This window comes from Lepisma saccharinum, chromosome 3 (genome assembly GCF_977018435.1).
Source record: "Lepisma saccharinum chromosome 3, izLepSacc3.1, whole genome shotgun sequence".
Classification (NCBI taxonomy): Eukaryota; Metazoa; Arthropoda; class Insecta; order Zygentoma; family Lepismatidae; genus Lepisma; species Lepisma saccharinum.
The window spans coordinates 71,564,364-71,592,236 of NC_139231.1; the positions used below are offsets into that span (position 1 = coordinate 71,564,364).

At 36.8% G+C, this 27,873-nt stretch overlaps 1 protein-coding gene across 4 annotated transcripts in view; it reads right to left on the reverse strand.

Annotated features, from left to right (window-relative positions):
- Positions 1–27,873, reverse strand: part of LOC145985122 (apoptosis-resistant E3 ubiquitin protein ligase 1) — a 179,524-nt gene that overhangs the window by 146,995 nt on the left and 4,656 nt on the right. For all 4 annotated transcript variants that reach the window (XM_083118761.1, XM_083118759.1, XM_083118758.1 and 1 more), the window contains exon 2: positions 14,159–14,418. In XM_083118761.1, coding sequence (XP_082974887.1) covers positions 14,159–14,333 — 175 coding nt within the window. In that variant the 5' untranslated portion in view covers positions 14,334–14,418. The remainder of the gene's footprint in view (positions 1–14,158; positions 14,419–27,873) is intronic.

The window sequence follows — 27,873 nt, forward strand, 5'->3', positions numbered from 1 at the left end:
TGGCAGTCTTTCTGCATCCATTATCTTCATGTGTCCGAACCATCTCATCTGTGCCTGATCTATTCTGTCGTGAAGCCTCACCACCCCTACTGTCTGTCGGATCTCCTCATTCCTTGTTCTATCCCTTGTTGTCTTCCCTAATATACTCCTTAACAATTTCATCTCCACTGCCTGCATCTTTCTTTTGTCTCTCTCTGTCATTGTCCAAGTCTCTGCTCCATACGCAATTATTGCATTTCATAGGTACATCCCTGTTCCATATTAATCTTCGAACACTTTGATATAGTCCACCACCCATTTGTCTTCTTCTGTTTACCTCCTCATCTATTCTTCCACTTCTCTCAATCATGACAACGAGGATGAATGGTTTATTTAATTATTCTCTTATCTATAGTCGCTTTCTGCCACTTTCGGCTAATTGTGAGAACGAGTAAGAATGATGAATGATGAGCAGTACGGGGAATGAAGGAGCAGGAGGATCCCATCCTCCCAAGTTGGCGTCTTTCCTAGTTTTTGTTTTGAGTCAATTTTATGCATAGATAAGCTGATCGAGACTGGATCCGAACCACTATGTGCCTCCGCTGGGAATCGAACCTGGGGCCCTTTTGTAGTCAAAGGGCTTCAGGTACTTTTCATTCAAAATGCTGTCTTCATATCAGTCTATAAAAAATGAAATATTTATTCTCAAGAAAAATATGTTGATGTGAACATACGTACATAAATACGTAATCCTACCAAATTTGATTTGTGTATAGTTGTAATCATTAATTTGGGTAACACCCTACTTGCAATATTGATATATCAAATTTGAATTGATATGCCACTTGCATAGGTATGGTATTCTCAAAAACTATAGTAAAAATAAGTAACTGAAGTAACACTGCTATCAAAATTATTGAATGACTGGAATCATGATAATAGATAACAGAATTTATTTACCAGTAGTAGGAGATTTGTTAATACCCATATGGTTGTTTTTATTTTTTTATGCAGAAGTAGCGCAAAAAGTAGCGAAGTAGCGAGTAGCGAACAGGAGTAGCGTAGCGAGCTACTTTTTGGTAAATGTAGCTGTAGCTGTAGCGAAGCTACATTTTGGAAGAGTAGCTGTAGCTGTAGCGAAGCTACTTTTAAAATGTAGCGTTCTGATCACTGCCCATGACACACGTTGAACCTATATCTGAACTTTTGCCTAGGTTGAGAGGTGCAAAATTCTTTTCGACGATTGACCTAACTTGTGGATATTTTCAAATACCACTGACACCTAGATCTTATAAGTTCACATCTTTCTCATATCGTGGTATTTTAATCGAATTACATTTTTTGCCTTTTGGTATTAAGAGTGCTGTTAGGGTTCTTGTCGACAGAATGCATAAAGTGTTTGGCAATGATACTAGTTCATTTCTTATAGTGTATGTGGATGATATTTTTATATTTTCATCATCACTGCAAAGTCATTTAAAATATTTGGACTACGTGTTGAAAACTTTGAAAGAAGTAAATATGTCCATCAAATTATCAAAGTGCACATTTTGTAAAACTGAAGTGAAGTTTCTTGTTCACATAGTATCAGGTGAAACCATCGCTGTAGATCCAGAAAGAAATCTAGCAATAACTGAATATCCTACTCCAACAAATAGAAAAGCGTTAAGAAAATTTTTAGGAATGGTAAATTGGAGGAGAAAATTTGTGGATAAGTTTGCAATGATTGCTGCTCCTTTACATGATTTACTTAGAACGAATAAGAAATGGGAATGGAATGAAGCACATCTCCAGGCATTTAAACGTCTGAAGGAATTGGCTTAGTCTCCGGAGATGTTAAGCTCAACCTAACTTGAACAACCTTTCCATGTAAATACTGATGGCAGTAAAATAGGAATCGGTGGAGTCTTATGGCAATATTCTGACGATGGTGAAACTTTGATTATCCAGTATGCGAGCAGAGTTTTGCGAGGTTCAGAATTAACATATTCTGTGCATGAAATAGAATGTCTTGCCATCCTTTCTTCCGTGGAAAAATTTTCAATATATTTATTGGGCAGACCATTTGTAATACACTGTGACCATCAATCACTTTCTTGGTTAAATTCAGCAAGATCGTTACATCCAAGGCTTAATAGATGGGCTTTGAAATTGCAAAATTATGATTATACAATTCAGCATGTTAGTGGTTCTGCAAATACGGCTGCTGACGCGTTAAGTAGATATCCAATTAAGTCACAAAACAATTTGTTTGCTTCCACTTTACATGTAAAGTGCAGGTATTGATTTACTTGAAGAAGAATACTTTTTGTATTGGATGAAAGTACAACAAAACGATGAATTATGTCAACGTATAATTTCTATGTTAGGCAAGGGTGATCACCATTTCGAAATTAAGGGAATATTTAAACTACATAAAAATATATTGTTTTATAGATCTACAAACTCGATTCATTGGAGAGTGTTTGTACCTGAAGCAGCTGTCAAGAAAGTTTTGTATGAACAACATGATTTGGCTGGCCATTTTGGGTTTTCTAAGCTTTATAAGAAGTGTTCTAAATTCTATTTCTGGCCTAAGATGAGAGGAAGTGTCAAGTCATATTTAAGTGATTGTGTAGAATGTGCAAGGACGAAACAAAAAACACAAGAGGAGCTTCACGTGATTTCTTTCAAATTACATCAGTTCTTATCATTAGACTTGATTGGTCCATTGCCATTATCTCAAGGATATCAACATATTCTGACTATTGTAGAATTGACCAGCAAATATGTTATGGCTTATCCTCTCAGGAAGGCAACAACTCGAGAAATTATCAACAGAATTAACTTAGGTTATTTCCATCATTATCCTATGTGTACAGTTATGTTAACGGATAATGGATCACAATTTAAATCCAATAAATGGGAAAAAAATTTTGAAGTCAATTGGTGTAAAGCATATTCTCACTTCACCATATTTGCCTCATGCGAATCCAATTGAGAGATATAATAAAGAGATCATTCGTTTGCTTACACTCTTTTGTAAAACCAACCACAGATCTTGGTCCAATGTTTTAACAAATGTTATAAAATTACTAAATTACTCATATAACGAGGTTGTTGGTTTCACTCCAGCTGAAATTTTTCTACACGAGGAAGTTCGGGATAAAATAACTTCTGTTATTGACTGGCCAGAAGAGATGAACGAATTGTCTTGGACAGCTAAATATATTCAGTTAATTGAAACAACTAAACGTTCAAAATCTAGAAAGAAGACTCATTCAAACGCAGAAACCCCTACAATTGTTCAAGGTGATTTGGTTATGGTTAGGAATCATGCAAGAAGTTCTGCCTTGAACAAAACTATCCATAAATTTTATGACTTATATGTGGGGCCATTTTTGGTGGAGGAAGTGAAGAACAATTTCGTGAACTTGGTGTCTTTAGATGGACAACAGATAAAGTGTAGACACAATTTACAAAATATCAAACCCTTCCACTGTTCATTGGAGAAGAAACATGAGCTGTTGTTGAATGTTAACAAATAGGTGTGCAAGGGTAACAACGTAGTTTCGAATTGATTGTCATTCTTTGAAAGATTTGTTATAGTATTAAATGTTGTTTTGAATGTTGAATATTTTAGTTATGTAATTGTTCGATGTGTATATTTAAGATCATGTATCTTTTTAACAGGGACGGCGACAGGGGTGGGCACGGGTGGGCAAGCGCCCACCCAAAAATTCCTGTGCCCACCTGATTGCCCACCCAATCAAATTCAATAAGTACATATACTTGGAGATAGCTATATGAATGTTTCGATATTTTATTTGTGAATATTATCTATGCTAGAAAAGTTCACATATTATCAACCCATAAAAAGCCAATTTTGTCATTAGAAAGTGAAAGCAACTACTAGAGCTATTGAAACAAAAACTGTGATCAAATGAATATGCAGGGTAAGATCAAGATTAGATCAGAATTTAGGTTGAACTTGAGGACTGCAGCTCCAGGCCTCCACATACGTATATAAATCCCAGCCTGGGTATGGTTAAAATAATCTCCAAGTAAACAAATAAAAACATCATCTTAGCTTTACTTCCTCCGGCAACACTATTGTTTATTTCGACTTTTTAAATTATTATTAGAATAATTTAATCACGTTGACTTAGATTGGCAGGCCATGTGACACGAATGGCAGAGGAAAGAATAGTTTACAGGATTCTTGTTGGGAAACCTGATGGTATGGGATCAGTGGGAAGGCCAAGACAAGGATGGAGGGATAACGTTGAGATGGACCTAAAAGAAATCGGCAAGGATGGGAAAGATTGGATTGATCTTGCCCCGAATAGGGACAGATCGAAGGCTTGTGTTGCTGCAGCCATAAACCTTTGGGTTTAAGTATGCTACAGAGTATAATATAGTTTTAATTAGCTCTGCATTGAAATTCCAGAAGTGTCCCTTTTCTTATTGCATTACAATTTTTATATACCTGTTATCTTCAAATATCAATATGCTATGGGAAATATCAACTTTATATTCATTCTTCTAATAAGAAGGAATCACAATAATCACTACAATACTGAAGTGAATAAATTTTAATAAACCAGTTATGTATGGAAAAATTATTATACAGAATTATTCAATTATCTACTAATGAGTGGCTTATCCTATTTAGAAATGCTCGCCCCACACATAAATTTGGCCACATTAATCAACCGAAAATATCAACAGAATCTGTACACGCAGCTGAAGTAAAGAAAAAAAGTTGTGTCACGAAGTATCCAGAAGACGATTTTGTTTGTTTGTTTTTAAGCCCACTTTTATGCTCAGATAGGCTAATCGGGACTAAACCTACAGTTTACCGTGTAGTCCGAACCAGTGTGCATTGTGCTTCTACCAGAGGAGGGGGGGAGTCGAACACAGGACTTTTTCATTATAATGCGACAGCGTTATGCCATTGGGGGAAAATATACAGAAAGAACTTGCAGCAAACGTGGCATTTTATCACCACAGAAGATGCGTCTATTTTAAGAGGGTGATTGCCTGAGACAAATATTTGAGACTTTCGGAAAACAAAGTCATTGTTCACGGAATTAGCTGCCTTGATCCACTAATGAAACGCTGTGCAATTGAAACTACCACCTCAACTTTCTAAGAGCTATGGACTAATGAAACTCCATTTTTGGAACAGTAAGCTGTGGTTGATTTGTTTTATTTAAAGTCATTTTTCTGCTAATTTTGATAATGAGGACGATAAGGTTCAATGGTGATTAGATGAAAGTAACGAAGGGGCGAAAACAAACACATGCTGACACTCAAAATACAAACCCACATAAATTATTACTTTGACAGTGGTTCCAAGTGCTAGGGACTCGTTGCCCTGAAAGAACAAAGTTTCCAGGGTATGCTGCACAGGGTAGATAGAGGTTGACATTCTAGTGTGTTCGAAATGGTCACAGCATACAACCCAAGTCATCTATGAAAAATAGATGAATTATTACTGGCACGGTGATCAACTTCGATGAATTCCTTGTGTCCTAAATAATTTTGTCACCTCAAAAAATATGTTCATGTAACCATACGTGTATTGCTTCTCCTGCATTAGTAACATGACAGTTGAGAAAACGAATAGCAACTTAGCTAATAATCTCTTCAATTCTGAACAAATTTTTCAATCTTACTTGTTTATGAGTGATATTTTGTCAAAATAGCCTTTCATTAGCCTAGGAATACTTCACGGACAATGAACAAAGGAGGAGCGGGAGTGGCGGCGATTAGGACGAGCGGGCAGTGGGGGATGCAGTTCCCCCGCCACGTTTTACCACTTTTTGCCCCCCCCCACTATGGCCTCTTTATGCTAAACCTTTTCTACCAAGAAAAAGTATATTGTCCTTGCCCCTCAAATGTTGGCACCCAATCGCCGCTACTACAAACATTCAGATAGATTTGTCAGTTGTACAAACCTTGTAAGCTAAGAAAAGTGATCCCCAAAGGAGTAAGAAAACTCTTTCAGTCAAAAACTCATACGATGAAAATACTATGCTTAGGAACATGCATTTACATTACGAGGAACTTCACGATTGTCTACCATTGCACTTTCTGTCATTGTCGCCGAATACATAAAATCAAGAATGTGCCTTGTATTTGCAACACAAGCTTAATCCTAATTCACATTTATTTCACTGTATTAACATGCATGAAAGAATGTGACTGATTAGAATGTATGGCTTGTGACTGACCCAAAGATGTTGATTTATTTCATTTATTATTTATTGTTTATTTTTGTGTTTAAAATGCATTATGATATTTATGTTGTTATCAATTACTATTTTCTTATATTTTAGAAAACATTGTTGCATTAATATGATGTATAATTAATTATTATCACATTATTGATAATGTAAAATTACGATGTATACATTTCTATATACATTTTTGACCATAGCAACGATAAAGAAACAAAACACAGTAGATCAATAAGTGAAAAATATATTGAAATTATATATAGTGACGTCCGAGTTTTCTTTGAATTTAACAAACTGTAAGTAGATTTGGATAAAGATAAATACTAGGATGTTTCGTTGAAGTGTGTGTGAAAGACTTGCTTCAATAATTTGGCGCCTACAGCCAGGATTCAAGAAGAAAAGGACAATCTTCTGATGCGTGGTTTGAGGTTTGCGCAATGGTTGTTACAGACTTTTAAAATTTTATTTTGTCTTCGAGTTGCAATTTGTTGAACATGTTGCGAAGGCAAAATTGGCGACCCTAAATATTTTATTTATGTTTATTATTATTCTGTGCAATCATGGCAGATAAATCTAAGGAAACGAAGCCTAGACATTCACGTAGGCTAAAGTCTAATGTTGCATATGAAGGAACCTACTTAAATAGTAGTAATTCTCACGATGGTGACATTTGTGATGTACAGTCAGGTAAGATTGAAGGAGTGGCGTGTTGTGATAAACTTGATAATGACCTGAGGCATGTGCAATGTTTTGATTGTCATTCGTGGTATCATGTATCTTGTTTGAAGCTTTCCGTTACACATTGGACAATTTATTCTACCACGAAGGAAAGATACTGTTGCAACAAATATGATCCCAGTTACGATCCTTATCAATTACCAGCTTATTTGGAAAGCATAAATCCTAATTTAAATGACATACTAAACAGCATTAGAAGCATACAATTAGCTGTTGTAAGTTCTAACCAAGAACTTAGGACTCAGTTTGAGCAGTCTAATCAAGAACTTAGGACTCAGTTTGAACAGTCTAACCAAGAACTTAAGCAGTCTAATCAGGAACTTAGATCAGAATTAAATCTGTCTAATGAAAATATTCAGGTTAAACTTGACGTTATATCTTTAAAACAAGCTGAATTATCTAGTGCACATACACAGTTATCTTCACAGCTTGATGTCAAATTTGAAGCTGTTAATCATGATATTAGTCATGTTAACAATCGGCTCAATATTTTAATGTCTGAATTTAAGGACAAAATAGATGCGGTTAGTACAGCGTGTTTACAATCAACTACAAGTCTTGAATCTGTGTTTGATAATAAATGTCGTAATGTTGATGTCAAACTAGCTGAATTTGAAAATGTACAATTATCATTGAAAGAACACGTTCTTGATTATGACCAACGTTTAGATAATCTCAATTCAAATTGTAATGAATGCTCTGCTAATATAGTTGATCTTATATCTAGAGTCACTATTTTAGAAAGTAAAAGCGATGTTAATGCTGATGTACATAAGCATATTTCTCATTGTACAGAAAGGTTCCAACAGTTTAATTCCCATATTGAAGGTATAGAACAAAATATCAAAAAGCTTCAAACTGATGGCAAGGATTTAACAGTCAAAGATAATTATAACGATAATGATGAAGGTAGCGTAGCCCTTGCACATAATTCCTCTGATCGTAATTCTGTTGTTACAAATAGTAATAGTAGAACAAAATCAATTGTTGTGGATAATACAGAATCTAATACATGTCGGAATGGAAGAACCCAGTGTGATATTGGACTCAGTACTTCATCTAGTGAAGTATCAGATGATTCTTCTAAGAAAGTTTCTGGTAAGAAGAATGTTACTAACACTCGTGCTCGTAAACATGTCCGTTGGAAGCACAAGTATAATAAATCTGTAAGATCTAGCTCTGAAGAAACTTCCGTAAAGAAATTCCGAAGTGACGACTCAGAAGGTCCATTCCAAAAACGAGAGTTAGGTGCTGAGAAATATAACTACACTAACGCTTGCTATCAACTGTTTGATACAAATTCACATCCTACTTCTAGTTTTGTGCTTACTAAGAATAATGACAATGGTAGTAATGTACATAATAATCCACATTGTCATCTGGATCAAAGCGTTAATTCTCCTTGTATGTGGTGTGATTTTAACCCACAAATATCAAAACCTAACCCACAAAATGATTGTGTTAGTAATATCTATCGTGATGTAAGTGTACCATGTTCAGTTTCGAACCATCACGATGATCTTCATTCTTCTGTAAATGGTTCGAGATTGCATAACTGTAGTAACACAGGGTTAAACGGAGCAAATCATATTTGCTATAATCGACCGTATAGTTTGAGAGGAAGAAGTGATCATCCTATAACTAGAAATACATGCAATGGAGAAGGAAATGCAAGAAGTGGACGTTTAAAATTAAGTGAATTATCTCAATTGCCTAAGTTCTCGGGAAAGATAGAGCAACAATCAGCGAGAGAATATATTGAACAGCTGGATAACATATTAAATGTTGTAGGAGTGCCAACAGAAATGAAACTGCAAAGTATTCAACAATGCTTCATTGGAAGAGCTGGTTATTGGTTTCGGACTCATAAATATTATTTTAATTCTTTTGATCAGTTTGTACAAGAATTCATTAATCAGTTTGCTTCTTCGGAAGTTATCCAATCACAACTCTCCGTATTGAGGAATCGCAAATACGATCCCAGTGTACATGGCAGTTTAGAGACTTTTGCTTTAAAAACTCACTCTAGTTATTGTAATTTGGTTGAAAATCCTCAAGATATAGATGTTGTGCAGTTAATACTTAGCCAATTACCTGATAATATTGCCAATCACATTACTTGTCACGAAATTCGTTCAGTAGATCAACTGACTAGCATGTTAAGAAGATTAGATGTAATAAAATTTAGTAGAAAGGGGCTTGTTGTTCTTCCTAATGAAGACAACGAACGTGAAAATATTCCAAAGGTTTTTAAGAATTCGGAACAAAATAGAGGCAAGTTAAATGTGCGGCAAGTTAATGTTCGACGTTCGAAGACCACTAGTGTTTGTACTCAGACTCCAACTAGTAGTGAGGTAGATGCCAATGCTGTTATCAATCAAGGTTACGAAAATCGGCAGGGAAACAATCTTCGAGGCAGATATTTCAACAGTTTTAGGCGAACCTCTAATAATTATGGACATCATGGAAATTTTATTGCTCGAAACAATAATAATAGCTTCAGATCTAGAAATGGAGGACAATTCCGAAATAATTACAGGCAAAATAATTCTCGTTCATCTATAGGACAATTTAATGATGAAAATTTGCTCAATCAATCGCAATTCTATTACAGGAATGAAAATCGCAGTGCTAATAACAATAATACAATGCCATATCAGCGTTTTCCTGCAAATTCAAATTCATTAAATTCTCAACCTGAAGCAGAAGGTTTGGTATCACAAATTAATTCTGATTCTACAAGAATGGCAAATCGTGAACAAAATACTTCGCAAATAAATCAAGTACAAGGTTCTTTACCTTTAACACAAGTTCCCGTGAGATGTTAAATTAAAAGGTTGGGATGATTTACTTCAAGCAAGTTTTTTTTGTACAAGGGCAAAGTTTGTTTAAAACGACATCAAGAAATGTATTTATTAATTATTTGCACTTTAATTCAAAGAAAGGTGGAATATTTTAATCTATGCATATTCAATATAACTGATGATGTTGGAACTTCTTCCTATTGCTACTGATGCGTTAAAATACGAGAATTGTTGCTGCATGCAAGTACGAATGTGTATGTACATTCTGTTTCTGCGCGATATTGTTTAAGAATTTGTTCAGAGAATAATATACTCTGCATATAAATAATTGATTTATGCCAATGTATTGTATCTAGTAGGAATGAGAAATGTAATTATCCACTAGATTACATATGGTTATTATTTTATTTGAGAATTGATGTGTCTACAAAGTACATGAATAAATGTAGACAATACTTTTATGAAAGGCCATGGATGCCCTGACGATGTGATGATTATCTTCGTCTAACAAGTTTATGTGCGCGCAAATAAGTATAATATTTGAAGAAACAGTCGCAGCATTATATTATTACTTGCTACTCAATTGACAATTTGATGTATTTTTTCAAGGAAATAAGGAATCATGTAGCTATATATAAATAATTACGGAGTTTCCAACTAAGATAGTAATTTGGAAGATATAGAAGAAGGAATGAACTAAGTGTATGTTTTGCATTTCTTGATTGTCGTGTTTAAGTTACATCTTTAAATTGCGATTGCTGAAGAAATTATCCAAGATTTAGTGAAGAAGCGAAGTAAGAAGGTTAGAAGATTTTGAGAATTACATCGGACAATGAGAAGCTATAAATACAATTGGAGATGTAATAATTTATGTTAATGATTGTTTCCATTCAAGAATATTGTCTTTAGTTTAATGTACTGAATGCATGCAACTAAAACAAAATGAAGAATATGTCAGTCAAGTTTGATTCACGGAGATCATAGTGAACTGAATTAATATTGTTTGAAAAAAATCTAATTTATGTTGTAATTTAAAAATGCAATGTTCACAAGTTTGTAACTAAATGTAAAATTTTCGATATTTACAGATCTTAAATAAGTCGAAAATTTTCACCCGAAAGGGGTGCATATTGTGACTGACCCAAAGATGTTGATTTATTTCATTTATTATTTATTGTTTATTTTTGTGTTTAAAATGCATTATGATATTTATGTTGTTATCAATTACTATTTTCTTATATTTTAGAAAACGTTGTTGCATTAATATGATGTATAATTAATTATTATCACATTATTGATAATGTAAAATTACGATGTATACATTTCTATATACATTTTTGACCATAGCAACGATAAAGAAACAAAACACAGTAGATCAATAAGTGAAAAATATATTGAAATTATATATAGTGACATCCGAGTTTTCTTTGAATTTAACAAACTGTAAGTAGATTTGGATAAAGATAAATACTAGGATGTTTCGTTGAAGTGTGTGTGAAAGACTTGCTTCAGGCTGCGCATGGGTAAACACTTCCTTGAAATAATTGTGTCCATAAGAGACAAAGCAAAAGGAAATGGAATAAGATGCGACAATAGATTAGAAAAGATAAAGAGAAAAACAAGAAAAGGAAAGGGAAAATAAATAAGAGGAAAATCGGGAGTGTAAGAGAGAAGGGATACATACGTCTTACATACACATATACTATATATGGTCTTACATATATACTGCCCACCCTAATCTATCAATAAGGAGCTTCTGCCCACCCGGTCGAAAATTTCTGCCGCTGTCCCTGCTTTTTAAGCCACCAAAGTATGGTGTCTATATTTTCTTCACCCCAGGAGGGGAGGTTATTGTTACTGTCATCTTTTGATAACATTCACAATTAAGTTGTATTAATGATAAAAATCTTTGATAAGAAGAAAGACATTTCATTATCACTGTTACTGTTCTAATTATGTATTATGGGTAGAGGCATGCAAATTTCATTTTTGACGAAAACACGAAATATGAAATAATATGCTGTAATGTTCATTTTTCATGTTTCTGAAAGGTCTGAGGTGCATTTTTCTACCCTGTTTTGTCACGAAATAATGCGAAATGAACTGCAAAATGTGAAATTGACTCTTAAACACGAAATTTACCATTTATATACCGACGCGACACTTTCTGAAGTGTGAAGTATCCTGTGAGTTATGCAATTCACGGAAAATTTATTAATTCTGCTGTAAATATTTCAGAAGCAAAAATGGACCCCTTTACATAGGAATAAACTTAATACTCTGGTAACTACATAAATGTGCTATTAGAAGGGATAAGTTTATTTTGTGTAATAAGTGCAGTTTTTAAATCAAATTTAGGATTATATTCACAATTTTAAAACCAAAATGTCATTTTATATAGCACTTTTGATGTGATTATTCACCGCTATAAGACCAAAATTTTATTTTATTTACCGCTTTTGAACCCGAAATCGACTCTGTTTTTGTACCGAAATTTTGCTTTTTTATTTACCAAAAATATGTGCCTCTAATTATGGGATATAGTGTAATATACCAATTCGTAAGTAGATTTCTGTATTTTCTTTCTTAAAACAAATAATATATTTGTACTAGTTGCTAATACAAAACTAACAGCAACAACTTCCACTATCACCTATTGCTAACCATGACAATAATCAAATTACTCATGACACACTTTAAACCTTATGTATTAATACAAACATGAAATCACCTCAACATTGAAACAAGAATACTCAGGTTACCAGCCAGGTAATCTCAGCGTTAGTGCTCATTGCTTTGAGTGCATGCATTGCTCTCATCTTCAAGGAATGTTGATTACTCATTAGATACCAATACCAGTGTGAGGTTAAAAAAATGTGTATTAAGAGGCAGAGCTTGAACTCTGTCTTGTGATTGGTTGATGTCTAATGATTTTGGTGTCTGAAAATAAAATTCTGTGACGCTCAGTGATGCTGTGTTCTGCTAGACCTCACTTTTCTGGTTGGAACTGTCTGATGTAGTATTGATGTTCATATATGGTGTCCCACATTCACTGGATATGCTGTTTACTCCTGGAATACAGAGTTCCAAGTCATCTTTCACTAGGCAAAGTAGTGTCTTAGTCTTTGGTGGTGATCTATGTATAGTTACCCCAGACATGGCGAGAATTCTGCTTGATTTGCTTGAAGGGCATCTAATGAATGGTGAAACAGCTGTAATGAGGCGTTCCTCTCCTGTTTTGCTACAAGCAACAAGGGCTGTGCACTGAAGCATCTGTACTTGTAGTGAGTGCATTCCCATGTTCAGCTTCCTGTGTTCAGCTGGCATAGGTTGAGAAAAATCTACCCTTCTAAGGGCCTTACGAGACACTGAAATCCATTTCTTCATAATCAAAAGCACAGCATCCGTAAATAGAACATGGAATCCATAGCAATCCAACCACAAGACAGAATGTAAGCTCTGCCTCGTAACACACATTTTTAACCTCACACTTGGTATCTAATCGACATTCCCTGAAGATGAGAGTAATGTATGCACTTGAAACATTGGACATTAACGCTGATTTAACTTGGCTGGTAACCAGAGAACACTTATTGGAATCACGATGCCAGAAAGATAAAATTCCTACTCCTGAACATTATTTGAGCCACAGTATGTTCCAAAAGTCACCTTTAAAATTATTTCACTCAGTGAAAACAAGATGCTAGGCATCGTAATGGCAACTGATCAGTTTACTCCAAATGCTGAGATCCACAATGCACAGGACCAAGAAACTCTGAATGAGTTCATGCTTAAGAGCAGGCTGAAATTCTGGGCAGCACAACCCCATCACACAAATCCAACTGTGAAAAAAAAGTGAAATAGGACAGCTTGACACAAGAAAATGCATCTACAAGCTTCCTCGCCTATATAAGACAAAAAGGAAGAAGCAGCAGAAGAAAAACAGAACCTGCAAGTCGTGAAAGAACAAAATGTAAATTCGGCATGAGGCAATTTGACTATCGTCCAGTACTGCGGCAGTTGTGGGAAGGACATAATAAACCACACTAGATCTATTCCATCCGGCTAAAATATTAAACTTGACAGCAGTGAGTCAGTATCTCTGAGGAAGACTGACACTCATGTATCTGAAAATCTGCTAAGACATCAGTTTCAGGATCCCAGAGAGGGTATTGGTGAAAATACCTAGCTCACATCCCTGTATATCCAACAGGGCATTGCTTACGGCAAATCACCAAATAAATTACACAGATCAGTAGTTCCTTGGACCTTCTTTCAAGACACTAAATGCCAGACAGTGAATATTACCTTCAGAATGACACATCTGCAAACTTTTCTTCTGATCACACTTCACACATCACATATGACATGAAGAACCACTTCCTGACAGACTGCAAGAAGCAGGACACTTACCTCTCTCTCTGAATGCCTCCTTGTACTCATGAAGTTGGTTCTCCTCCAACCAGAGATCAGCTTCAGTCTTTTCGCGAGTGCTAACTTCCGCCCACACGGTAAACACTAACTTACACAACGAGAAACAGATTAAGCAAATAACTCCCACTACGAAAGGAGGTAGTCGCTGATCCATAGTCACCACGATTCACCCATTGTTTTTTATGATAAAAAACGTTTTTCGCACGAAATTTCACTACACAGTCTTCTCAAGAAGAAATCTGTAAAAAAAGAAAATTATATTAAATTATAAATGGACATGAAGTAAATATTTAAACTTTATTTCTACTACAAATACTGAACTATATTTAACCCTATATACTTGGGGGAAAAATACCATGTACCAATATCTCTGAATTTTTGTTCTGCATTTTTAAAGCTTTAGTTGAAATCATTTTTATGGTTTACAGGTCTAACTTGAAATTACTGCTGAGTATCAAGTTTGGATAAATAAAAATACATATTTAGCTTTGATATATTTTGTATTTTATTACAGTGTTTGGATGAATAGATGTACATTTTTTCTTCAGCATATTTTGTATTTTGACATGATATGGTATTTTTCAAAACATTCTGAACGATGTGGTGTAGGATTTTTTTGAATGAGTTTTAGAAAAATAGTGTATCTCTCTGTCAACCAGGCACATTCCAATTACTACAAACAGCACAGTCCTCACTTTTCACAACAATTAGATCAAAGCAACATTGGAAAACTATCCAACACAATGCCATGTCATACTTATGAGTAAAACTGCAAAATATCAATGTTGGGCCACATCCGATTTACAAGAAGAAAGGGTTAAAATAACCATCCTTTGGAAGTAATGAGTTACAAGTAACACTTGATTTTCAAGGAACTGTAACTAAGTTACTTTGCTTTTCCTTTTTTCCTACCTCAATTATATTACATTGCTTTATCTTCCCAACGGTAGACTTTAATGTGTGGGACTAATAATGTACATCTTTTAAACCATACAACACCATAGTGACTGAACTATGGAGATTCACCACCATGTTGGTGACAGTGGGCGCTAGCTTTGCATAAAAAAGGTTTTAGCTCACTCTCGTGCCAATCTCAATGACAAATTGTTCGATTATTATGGCTCATCAAAATGCACTTTTCAGTACAATGAAAGTTCATAAAGGAACAACACATACCTAATCAAAAATCAAATTTTCTTGCATCATTTTCTGAAATTTAATACTGAATCATGTCATGGGATGATATTTTGTGTCCCACCCACAAAAGAAAAGTCCAAAGGGTCATAGACATGAGCATAGAAGGGGGTTAAGGGGGAGCAGTTGCCCCCCTAATACTTCAACTTAGGAATTTTCCACTTTTTCGGAATAATCCAATACATAATAGCTTCAAATTCAAAAGAATTTTAAAAAAAGGACAGTGCAGAAACTTCTTTTTTAAAGTCCGTATCAGCATCGATGTTAGAAAGGATTTTTTTTTCAGGGAGGGACAATGAAGTTATTTTTTTCGGAGTGGGGGCAAACGAGGTGCATTTTCCCCTTAATAGTGTTATCTCCTAAAAACACATTGCTTTAGTTTGAAGTTATGTTCCTGCAACATCCTTGCAATAAGTGCAATATATTACTATGACTGAAATGAAATTATATGTATGAAATATATAATTTTTGGTTGACTTTCATTTTAAAGGTGTCCCCCTTGCTCCTCTTCAGGAAGGCCCCTATCTATCATTAACAAGATGGTCTTGCTATGCTGATGCTGTGACCATCAAAATCATTCCGTAAATATTTGATAGGAGGGGGGGTTAGTGGGTCTTGTCCTCCTGTGATATTCAGAAAGTCTTCATACAATTCAAATTTTGAGATTGTAGTGCGAGAACATTGACGAGGGGTGCTGTGAAAGACAGCAGATTATGTCCCTCTGAAAATTATCCTAGTGCTGGGGATGCTTTATAAAAATTCTCTGAACTGAGGAAAAGTATCACTCCACGTCCGCCCCCCCCCCCAAAAAAAAAATATATATCTGAAGATGTTCTTGTCACAAACAAAAGTATCTGAAGGCAAAAGCAAAGGACTGCTTTATGTTAAGAGATATTAGCTAATTTTAAGTCCATTGTTATAGTTAGCAAGACTTTATAGTTATCACAGATCGACCTGTTTTTGGCAATGAATAACATGATATATATTTAATGCACTCTACAAAACCTACGTGAAGCTGACACATAGTACGAAACCAGAATCACAAACACTGTTGAAAGATGTAATAACCTGGATATAGAAATGGCTCCAATCAAAAGAAATCAAGTATCTCACAGACTAGATAATAACAAAATTAAGTCCAGTTCAAATCAACGGGAGAAGAATTCATAGTACACTTTGCCCCTTCCTTGAATCACTTGTCAGCAGCATCGATTTAAGTTTCATTCAGAAAACTGTAAATGTGATGAATGCAATGGGCAGGCTAACCTAATGAAGAAGATATAAGGCTTATTTCTGCTCAGTTAATTGTGTCCGACACTGAGCTACATCTGAAAATCTTGACTTCTAAACAGCTCTACATAGAATTCCATTGAAAATTGCTTAAATAGTTGAGTGATTCTGGAACTACCTCAACTGCAACATATATAATTTTTGTAAAGCTCTGAAGATACTTTATGTTCTTCCTGTGACAAGTTGTTCGTGCAAAACAGTGTTCTCTAAGATGCCGCACGTAAAAACCAAATTACGATCAACATCATATACCCTTGCAATGCAAGTTTGTGTCAGTAACATAATGAAGATGTTTAAAATCTTGTAAAACAGTTTACGGTATCCAATACATATACATATGCAATTGTGTATGAGTATGTAGTGAAAGTTTTAGTTTAAGAAAAGAGTAAATTTTGTTTAGATTCTGCTTTCCTTTACTAAGTAAATATGAGTTCCATTTCTGTATGGGGAAATTCAGTGGTGGCGATTGCAACTGATCCCCCTCGCCCCTCCTAATCGCTGCCACTGGGGATATGATATGACACACATGAAACAGGGAATTGGATTGAGGTTTTTTCTTTCCCCGATTGAACTTCCATCAAGATTTTTGTCCCCCCCCCTCTCCCCCCCTTAATCAGATGGTCTGTGCATGTCTATGCAAAGGAGATAAGCTCCCACAGGACCTTGGGATCGTCTTGCACAGAGTTTTTCTAGAAGAATATTTGTACGAGGCATATTTAAAAAATAAGGGCCGATTGATTATATCAGAGAAGAAAAGAAGTGTAGCAATACTGTATTAGTGGTTACAAACACATATGTATCTACTTCATTTCTCAACATAGTCACCATTATTTTCGGAGAAATTTTGGTACTGTTGAATAAGCTTTCTTATACCCTCTGCATAGAGGTTTGCTGACTGGGGGTTCAACCAATCCAACACTGTTGTTTTCAGTGCCTCAGTTTTTGCAAATCATTGACATGCACGTCACTTTTTGCGGTGCAGGAAGATTTGACAGTCACTAGGTGTAAGGTCCAGACTATACGGGGAATGATCAAAAGTTTCCATTCGAACCTCTCAATCATCTGGAGAGAGAGAGGGCAACCATGTGTGCTCTAGCGTTGTCGTGGATAAGAACAGTTCCTGGGTGCAGCATTGAACATAGTCAGTTTTGTATGGCATGTCTGGGTTTTGATACCATTTCACATTTTCTCCCATTAAAATTTTCCGAGGGTAATAGTTAATAGTTTGTGTTATAACAACAAAGATAAGCAATTAGTTTGGTAGGGTGGTGCTAAAATCATTCTCGTCCTGGGCATTGAAATCTCTAGCTACAACTCTGATAAGGAAATATTTCCTTTCGAGAGACAATTAATAGATTTACACTATTATAAAAACATAACACAATAAAAGTATGAAAATGTAATTTATCATTTTTAATAAAAAGCAATAATTAAATAATATCTAACACTTATTAAAAACATTTCAACCATGTTCTAATTTCTTGATATTTGAACCAGTTGTTAAAGAAATTAATTTGCTAGTTTATAAATGTAGCATATTAATTTGTTTATATATGTTTATAAATATATATAAATAAATAATAATTTAATTATATCAATTAATTATTTAATAATTATTGACATATATATATCTATCAATCTTCTATGTTGAAAATGCAACATATATATCACGAAATATAGAACTATTTCTCTTTATGTAGTGTTTACTGTCTCCTTCATCATTTTTGATGAGTGATGATGTGATGATTTTGATGAATGGACACTCACAAACATCCATGCCCAGGCCAGGATTCGAACCCGGGACCCCTGGCGTCGTAGCATATATATATATATATATGTGAGGAATATATATATATATATATATATATATATATATATATATATATATATATATATATATACACATACATACACACACACACACACACACACACACATACATACAAGGTTGGCCCCTCCCTCAAAACAATCCTGGGTACGGGTCTGCATTCACTATATAAAGTTAGTGTGCTCAGGCCCTTCATCTACAACATATTTACAACAGAATATTTGTCCTCTACACACTTGCACCAGTGAAGATCTGCATTTTTTCCCAACAAATGAAAATCCAACACCCCTATACAGGCTTACCACATTAGCACATTTACAATTGGAGAACAAAGTTTGATGGTGACATCACTGGCAGATAGGTGGAAAGACTTTCACAGTGGCACATAAGTGACTGCACAAGCATCTCAAAGATTATTTTTCCTGAGGTAATCAGGTACTTAATCACATCTACAATTAGAATATGCTGAAAAATGGTAAACAGGTGCAATCTTATATGTAAAGTAAAAGTAAACTAAGGTTTTCAGTTAACTCTTCCTTGTAGCCTCTGGTACACTCACTGAGTTTTGGAAGGTGAAGTTCATTACACATGATGACATGCTTCTTGATAACGGGTGTCCATTTAGTCCAATTTCTCCTTCATGCTCTTGTCTATTCCCAAAAATCCAGCTAGCTTCACTATTTTTCTATCAACTACTGACTTTCAATCAATTTTACTTCTTCCACTACATGTCTATGGTAAAAGTGCTCGAAGTAATGGGGATACAGGGGGATGGCATACCCCTAGTAACCCCAACTGTCTCATTGTCACCATAGGAGCATCTCCCCCAGTTAATCCCAAGACTCGACAAAATATTCATCCACCTAACATTTTCCACTGCAAGCATGGTATGATGTAGCTACTCAATGCTATCATTGGTATGCTTTATGCTCTCTATGTAGACTAAAGGTGTTGCAGACATTGTGTCAAACCCAAACAAGTAAAGATAAAAATAATCTAAATCAGGCCCATACCCAGGATTTTTTTGAAGGGGGCCAAATCCATAGGCATATCTAGAAATTTTCTCTGGAGACACCGCAGCATGTGCTGCAATGCTGTAAACATGTACAGTACGTACATACGTACGTACGTACGTGTACACACACACACACACACACACACACACACACACACACACACACACACACACACACACACACACACACACACACACACACACACACACACACACACACACACACACACACACACACACTCTCTCTCTCACTCTCTCTCTCTCTCTCTCTCTCTCTCTCTCTCTCTCTCTCTGTGTGTGTGTGTGTGTGTGTGACAGATATACAGGGTGTTAATTTTAACTTGACATATGAAAATAGCGGGAGTGATATGCATGTGAGGAAAATTTGGTCCAAACAAACCATGATCCTTGTCGGGGGGGAAAGTTAATGGCGTACAAATGAGCCCCCGCACAGGGCCCCCCTGGGGGGCGGGCACGTTGTGTTTTTCAAATAGGAACCCCCGAATTATGTTTCATTTTGGGATTCGCAGAGTCAAAATAAATAATAATTATGCTTGACATGGGTGCAACAACATGCGAAATAAAAAAGATATGGCCATGTGTATGTTTGGAAACATGTAAATGTCGTGCATGGAAAAACGGTAACAGGCCCCCACGAAAATACGAAGAATGGCATGTGCAGAGGAAAATGTCATTGCTGTCGATGGTGTCATTGAAGAGTGGAAGAAGTACCAAAAGAAGAGTGCAGAGGGGATAGGGGGAGGGGGCAGCATGCAACGAACAAAGTGGAAATACATCTGCTGGATTAATGCAGATGCCATGGAGATGAGGGAAACACAAAAACGTATTCAGGGATGCCAGAAAAGTGTAGGAGATGGGAAGGATGGAATGCAAATACTATTACCCTCGAACCTGTGGGGTGCTTGTTTCAAGGGAGTTTCCTTGCCTCTCACCTGTGGGGTGCTTGTTTCACGTGAGTCCCCTTGCCTCTCACGTGTGGGGTGCTTGTTTCAAGTGAGTCCCCTTGCCTCTCACCTGTGGGGTGCTTGTTTCACGTGAGTCCCCTTACCTCTCACCTGTGGGGTGCTTGTTTCACGTGAGTCCCCTTGCCTCTCACCTGTGGGGTGCTTGTTTCACGTGAGTCCCCTTGCCTCTCACCTGTGGGGGTGGGGTGGTGTGTGGGCATACATGCCTTACCCAAGCAAATGTTCAAAATGGTGACCATGAACGTCGATGCATTTATTTATTCTTGCATGAAATGACTGTTCACAACGCAAAAGTGTGGCGGCATCAATTTGTGTGCAAGCATTTCGTATTCGTTGCATCATGTTGTTGGCCGTTGTGGGTACAGTTTGATACACCATTCCTTTAAGAAAACCCCACAAAAAGAAATCTGCCGCAGTAAGGTCTGGTGATCTAGCCGGCCAATCGACAGGACCACGTCGTCCGATCCAGCGATGATGGAACTTGCACATTAATACTTCCCGAGCTATGGCAGCATAATGCGCTGGACAACCATGATGCTGATACCACATGGCCTGTCGCTGTGCAAGGCTTAGATCCTCCAGCAATATCGGTAGTTCGTCCTGCAAGAAATTGCGATACTTTCGCCCATTCAATGTACCGTCAATGAAAAACGGACCAATGAGTTTATCACCCATGATACCACACCATACGTTCACTGACCACGGGCGTTGATGTTCAACTTCACGCAACCAGTGTGGGTTGTCGGCACTCCAGTAGTGCATGTTGTGCCAGTTAACCTGGCCATGGTTTGTGAATGTTGCTTCGTCGGAGAACAGAACGTCCCGAAAGAATGCCGGATTTCGATGTATTTGTCCACGTGCCCATTCACAAAACACCATCCGTGCACGGAAATCATCACCATGAAGTTCCTGGTGCAGGGACACATGGTATGGGTGAAACTTGTGCCTCTTGAGTATGTTCCAAACACTGACATGGGACATCCCACTCTGGCGAGTTATGTTACGCGTGCAGGAATGGGGATCATACGCCACTGCAGCTAATACAGCGATTTCATTATTTTCCCCAGTGACAGTTCTTCGATGCCGTCTTTGTTGTGGACACACGCTTCCTACTGTTGCAAATTGCTTGACAACCCTGGCGAAAGTCGACCACGAACGAACTCTGTTCGGATAGCATCTGGCATATTCGGTGACAGCATTGTCCACATTCCGTCGACATTCACCATACATGAATATCATTTCAATTCTGTCTTCCACAGATACACGCTCCATCGTCCTAGGTATACCTGCACTCACTTCGAACACGGGCACGTCAACTAACCTTCTGAAGCACTCACGCCCAATAACCACCTATTTCCCCAAGCAAACACGGGCACAGAGAGCTGACTTCAGTGCAAGGTCAAATGGCCTAGTTTGTACCTTACGTGTGGCTGGCGTCTGATAACACAGCTGATCCGACAACGTCGGTGGTGATAACATACTCTTCGCGTGAGTTCTGGAAACACGATTTACATCCCCTACCCCTTCACTTTTCTGGCACCGGCACAATTCGTTATTTTGTTTCCCTCATATCCTTGGCATCTGCATTAATCCAGCAGATGTATTTCCACTTTGTTCGTTGCATGCTACCCCCTCCCCCTATCCCCTCTGCACTCTTCTTTTGGTACTTCTTCCACTCTTCAATGACACCATCGACAGCAATGACATTTTCCTCTGCACACGCCATTCTTCGTATTTTCGTGGGGGCCTGTTACCGTTTTTCCATGCACGACATTTACATGTTTCCAAACATACACTTGGCCATTTCTTTTTTATTTCGCATGTTGTTGCACCCATGTCAAGCATAATTATTATTTATTTTGACTCCGCGAATCCCAAAATGAAACAAAATTCGGGGGTTCCTATTTGAAAAACACAACGTGCCCCCCCTGCCCCCCAGGGGGGCTCATTTGTACGCCATTAACTTTCCCCCCCGACAAGGATCATGGTTTGTTTGGACCAAATTTTCCTCACATGCATATCACTCCCGCTATTTTCATATGTCAAGTTAAAATTAACACCCTGTATATAATATATTTGTTCCCATGGCATATTTTCGCTTTTAGAATCTTATTCAACAGTGGATGGATCAGAAAAAAAGATAACAACAAGCATTCTTTGAATGCACGAAATAGGAGGTAAGTAATTGGTTTACCCGGAGGTGCAACAGATGGTGTCATATACATGTGGCGAGTTTCAACAACTTTATTTTTACCGTCGGTGGCGTAGTAGCCGATGCAATGGCGAGACGTTCACAGAATTGGTATGCCGTGGAAGTGTGAAGTGCCATATGCTTCTTGTGGGTGAGGAATGTTTTCCGGCAGCGGATATTCATGTCTACTCGTGGAAGTGTATGATAAGAGTATTACCACATGGCCAGCCAGACTCAAAAGTTGCTGCAACGTTTCAGGTGGGAAGTGTGGAAATAACCCCCATACCTAACAGACTTGGCCCCCAGTGACTTTTGCCTTTTTCCCCAGCTGAAAGTGCACTTGTCTGGAACACTGTTCTCGTGCGACAATGACGTCCAGGCAACTGCCACAAAGTTCAATGAGCAGGGACATGATTTCTACCAAAAAGACATCAACAAGTTGGTCCAGCAGCCTGATAAAAGTGATGTGTGCAGAGCCTTCTTAGAATACATCATCAATTCATACTAGGCCATACTGTTTTTTTTTCGTTTGTTGTATCCCTTTTTTCTAATCCATCAACGTAAATGCCAGTGGCAACAAAGAAGTTATTAAATGAGGTTACATACATATAGGACAGAAAATCCCATTTTCAAGCAAACAAACAAACAAAAAAATCTATGTTGAGGGTCGCATAATGTTTTATTATTTAGTGTCTTTTATGGTTATGGTTATATCTCAAGTGATTCAAAATTTAATGTGCTTGTTGCTTCTACATTTGTTATTTAGTTTTTAATTATTATTTTCTAATTATTTATTCTTCTTCTCGCCACTGCTTCCTGCCCTTCCTGAAGACGATAAAGTTCCGGCATCAGGATATCCTTTCTGGTGCTTCATCCTCGTCTTCTTGCTGGCATCCTTGGTTAACTGGTGGTGGTTCCGGTGGGGGGCTTGGTCCCTCAGTCTGGCACTTCTTCTAGGGTCTCGAAGGTTAGGGGTGGGGGTGGCGGTGAAATGTTCTGCTCTTGTTTGAAAATCCATAATTCGGTATCAGACACTATATTTGGTAATTCATTCATATTCTGTAATTGGTCACTGTGTATTAATTTAAAGATGTTTATGCTCGGTAATTTTCAACTGGCCAGTACAATTTTTTCTTCGGAAGCTGGGCAGAAAAACACTTTGTGTTCAGGGGTGTCCCTTTCAGTCTTGCATGCCCTGCAAATGTCCTTGTCCCGTTTTCCTATTTTCATGAGGTAGGTCCCATAGGGGTCGTGCCTGGTTAAGAGATGTACCAGTCCTTTCAAAGGTGTTATTTCATTTTGTAATACTCTCTCTTCTGTACAGGGAATCAATTAATGTAATCTCCTGCCCTTTTCCAAAGCATCCTTTTGCCAATCTTCATTTATTCTCCACTTGATCTCTTGGAAGGTGGGAAAGAAGTTCTCCATTTGCTTGGTAATTTCCCTCTTGTTGCCTTTGTTGAAGTAATACGACATTGCCCTGAGTCGAACCTCATGATCCACTGGCAGAATGCTCACAATAAACAGCAGGGCTTCCGTCGAGGTAGTCTTATAGGCTCCCGTTAACATAAGAATCACCTTCCTTTGTGATGACCTCAATTTTTGAACATATGTTGTTTTATGCAGAGATGAGGCCCAGGCAGATGCGCTATATGTAACTATTGAATCGTATATCGATGCGCCATAAGTTTCGATGATTGAAGGATGTAATCTGTAATTGTTGGAGGCGATTGAAGCAATTTTCTTCATGAGCGCCTCTCCTTCTCTATGTTCTTTGAACAGTAACCCTTCTCCTACGGTTATCCCCAAGTATTTAACTTCCCTAACCCTTTTCATAGTTTTGTTTTGTAATTTGATCTGATGATTGCAACTGAAGCTTAGCTTTCCTTTCAGGATTATGCATTTTGTCTTCATATCTGAAGGGTGTAAGGGGTGACCTATCACGTAGTACACCCAAATGTCAACCTCACTTCCACGTTAGTACACCCTGGACTGAAGACTAACGAGGCTCTGGCGACTGGCACTATGGCCAGTATAATTTTGTGTGTGTTGTCCTGTTTCTTGTCCTTGTGTGTGCTGAGTGCCCATTTCCAGCCTCAGCTTTTAACAGAAGTCAGAACATTTTAAGATTTTATGATTTTAGTTATGCAACGCTAGAGTTGTTAATTGTAATGATAAGGGGCTGGCCCCCGTATAATGTGACGGGTGCAAAATAGCCTTAAGTGCTGACGCACCCAAAATTTTAAAATCAAATTCAAATTCTTCATATCTGAAAGTTGTAATTTTGTGTTATTGCACCACTCTGTCAAAGTGTTTAAAGCAGCGGTTGTGTTGTTTTCGATTTCTCTCCTGGAATTTCCCACAGTTATAATCATTAGGTCATCCACATAGGCAATGCATTTATGAACCTCCCGCATTTCCATTATTGTTTTTAGGCAAGGCTCAAAGTTCACGTTCCACAGCTGCAGGCCCAGATGTGATCCCTGCAGGCAGCCCTTGGTTATTATTTTTTGAAAGTTCTTGTTCTGGTAAATTTAAGGTCATCCTTCTGTCAGTGAGATAACTTTTTAATACCCTGTAAAGGGTGCCCAAACATTCTGTTTCTCTGAGAGCGTGAAATAGATGAGACCACCACAAATTATCGAAGGTGCCAGATATGTAGCAACTATGTATTTATTATTATTTTCTCTTGTTAAATTTAGTAAGCTGTTCATAGCGTCTTCTGTAGATCTCCCCTTACTGAATCCGAATTGGTTACCAGAGTTATATTTTAGGGCTAGGAAATCCAGTAACCTTCTGTTTAACATATTTTCCATGAATTTACCCAGAATGTTTATAAGGCAAATTGGATGGTAAGATCTTATTTCTGAATAACTATGACTTTCACCTCCTTCCAGGGTTTTGGAAATTCCTTTGTAACCAAACAATGATTGAATAAGGAAGTTAAAACAGGAGTGTTTTTTGGCATCGCCAGGTGTATAATTTTCGCCAAGATGTTATCCGGGCAAGGGTATTTCTTCTTCTTTAACAATCTAATCTCCATTGCCACCTCCTCTTCAGTGAATGGTAGTATTGGTTCATTGTTATAATCGTCCAGGTTATCTGTTCTTATGTTTTTATGAAAGTCAGTATCGTTATCTGACCTGTCATCAGGAAGCAGTTTATCTAACAGTTCACCGGTTTCTTGTAAATTTTTGGTGAAACTGCCTTCCTTTTTTTTTGCATTGTTGAAAAACTTTTCCCAATTTTAATTTTATCTGCTGCAATTTCATAAGGGAGTCCCCAATTGTTCTTTTCCCAATTTTTGTGTTATATAATTTGTCCATTGTTCTGTTTTAAATCGTTTCAGTTCTCTTTCATATTTTGTTTTGGCTGCCCTGTACAATTCTAGATTAATTTGTCTGAACATATTTATTTTGGTTATTTGATAAAGTTTTCTTGCCTTCTGCATAGATTTCCTAAGAATAGTCAATTTTTTGTTCCAAAGTTTACTATGTGGTTTGGTTACTCTCATTGATGTAGTTTTCTGAATTGCTTTTCTTAGAGATTTGCTGATTTCCGTAGCCCATTCATTGGTCAATTTAGTTGAGTCCACCAGCAAGTAGTGATAGGCACCATCAACTAATTAGTTTGAATTTGAAATTAAATTTAAGTTTTTTGGGTGTTAATCTGCAGTCGAGGGTGTACTACGTGGAAATGAGGTTGACTATTGGGTGTACTATGTGGAAGGAGCACCCCTTACACCCCGACTAATTAGTTGCTAGTCGAAACAAAATATCGACTAAATAGCCAAAAAAATTAGTCTACTACTTTTTCGACTAACATTAGTCAAATTAGTTGATTGACTAATATTAGTCGATGTAGTCGGCAACGACTAATATTGGTTGAAGTAGTAGTTTCATTAATATTAGTCAAACTTTTAATTGACTTCTTTTCCAACTAATTTAAGTCAAACTACGTAATTTTTTATTTTGAAATTTCTCAGCTCTAAGTTATGCTGAGACAGGCTAAATTGGACTGAGTCTACAGTTCTAAGATACAAACTACTGTATAATATAATATATATGTAGGCCAGAACAGAACCCGGGAACTCTCGATTACTGCATACCCACTGGCTGACGATACCCATATGCACTGAAACACTGCATACCCACTGACGATCCACAATGCAACTCAAGCTGTGCCCGCCATAATGTGTGTTACGGAAGCGAAAATAGGAACTACAATAATTACTTGTAATGTCAAAAATAGAAATTATTTTCATGAGAAAAGCAAAATCCCACCTTAAAGAATGTTTTGCAATGCACAATAGGTAAGTGTGAATGTTTAAAATGACGAAATAAACGAGTGAGAGGTGTTGGGACGAGATCATAGTGGTAATACTTTCAGAAAGCTTCAAATTTACTTTCACAATCCTTTCCACTATTCTGCATTACTTTATCTTTCTTCTATGAATGAAAAATGCCATGTCGATGAGAAGTGCGGATGCCTGTGTAACGTACTTTTTACATCTTTTTTTCGGCGATAAATTGCAAACAGTGATAATTAATTTCACCAAGGTTCAAATTTACTGTAAAAATCATTTCTACAATTCTGCAATACTTTGTCTTTCTCTTATGTAACTTTGAAAAAATCATTAAACATTTGGAACCGTTACCGAAGTTAAGTCAGAAATTGCATTGTTTATGTTTAGCCTGGTTTCCATGTTATACAATCTAGCAAAGTTCATGTCCTGTAACTTTTCACAGGTACAAAATATTAAATTTCACAACTTTTAAAATTTTGTATTTTGTCATCAAATTCGGAATTGATGTGATTCTTAATCATGTTTTGGAAGAACTATGAACTGTCATTTTTGGTTTTCCATATATAATGGTTTGAAATGGCATTATTTCTGTTGTGTAGGAAAAGTTACCAAATACCCTGCTTCTTTATGTGATTGTGACATTGTTAGAAATCAACAGAGGAAGGAAATATTTAATATACCGGGTGTCCCAGATGTCTTTCCCTGATTACGAACTTTATTCATATCCGCTATATGCAAGGTAGAGATGTGAAAGTGGTGCCAAAATGTTGGAAAACTAACCAAGTTTTTTTTTGTTGCAGGTTTGAGTAATGTGGCTGTAGTGTAGCAGTGTCAGTGCCCAGAAAACTGGAAATGTTCACAAATCAGGAAAAAACTCAGCATGT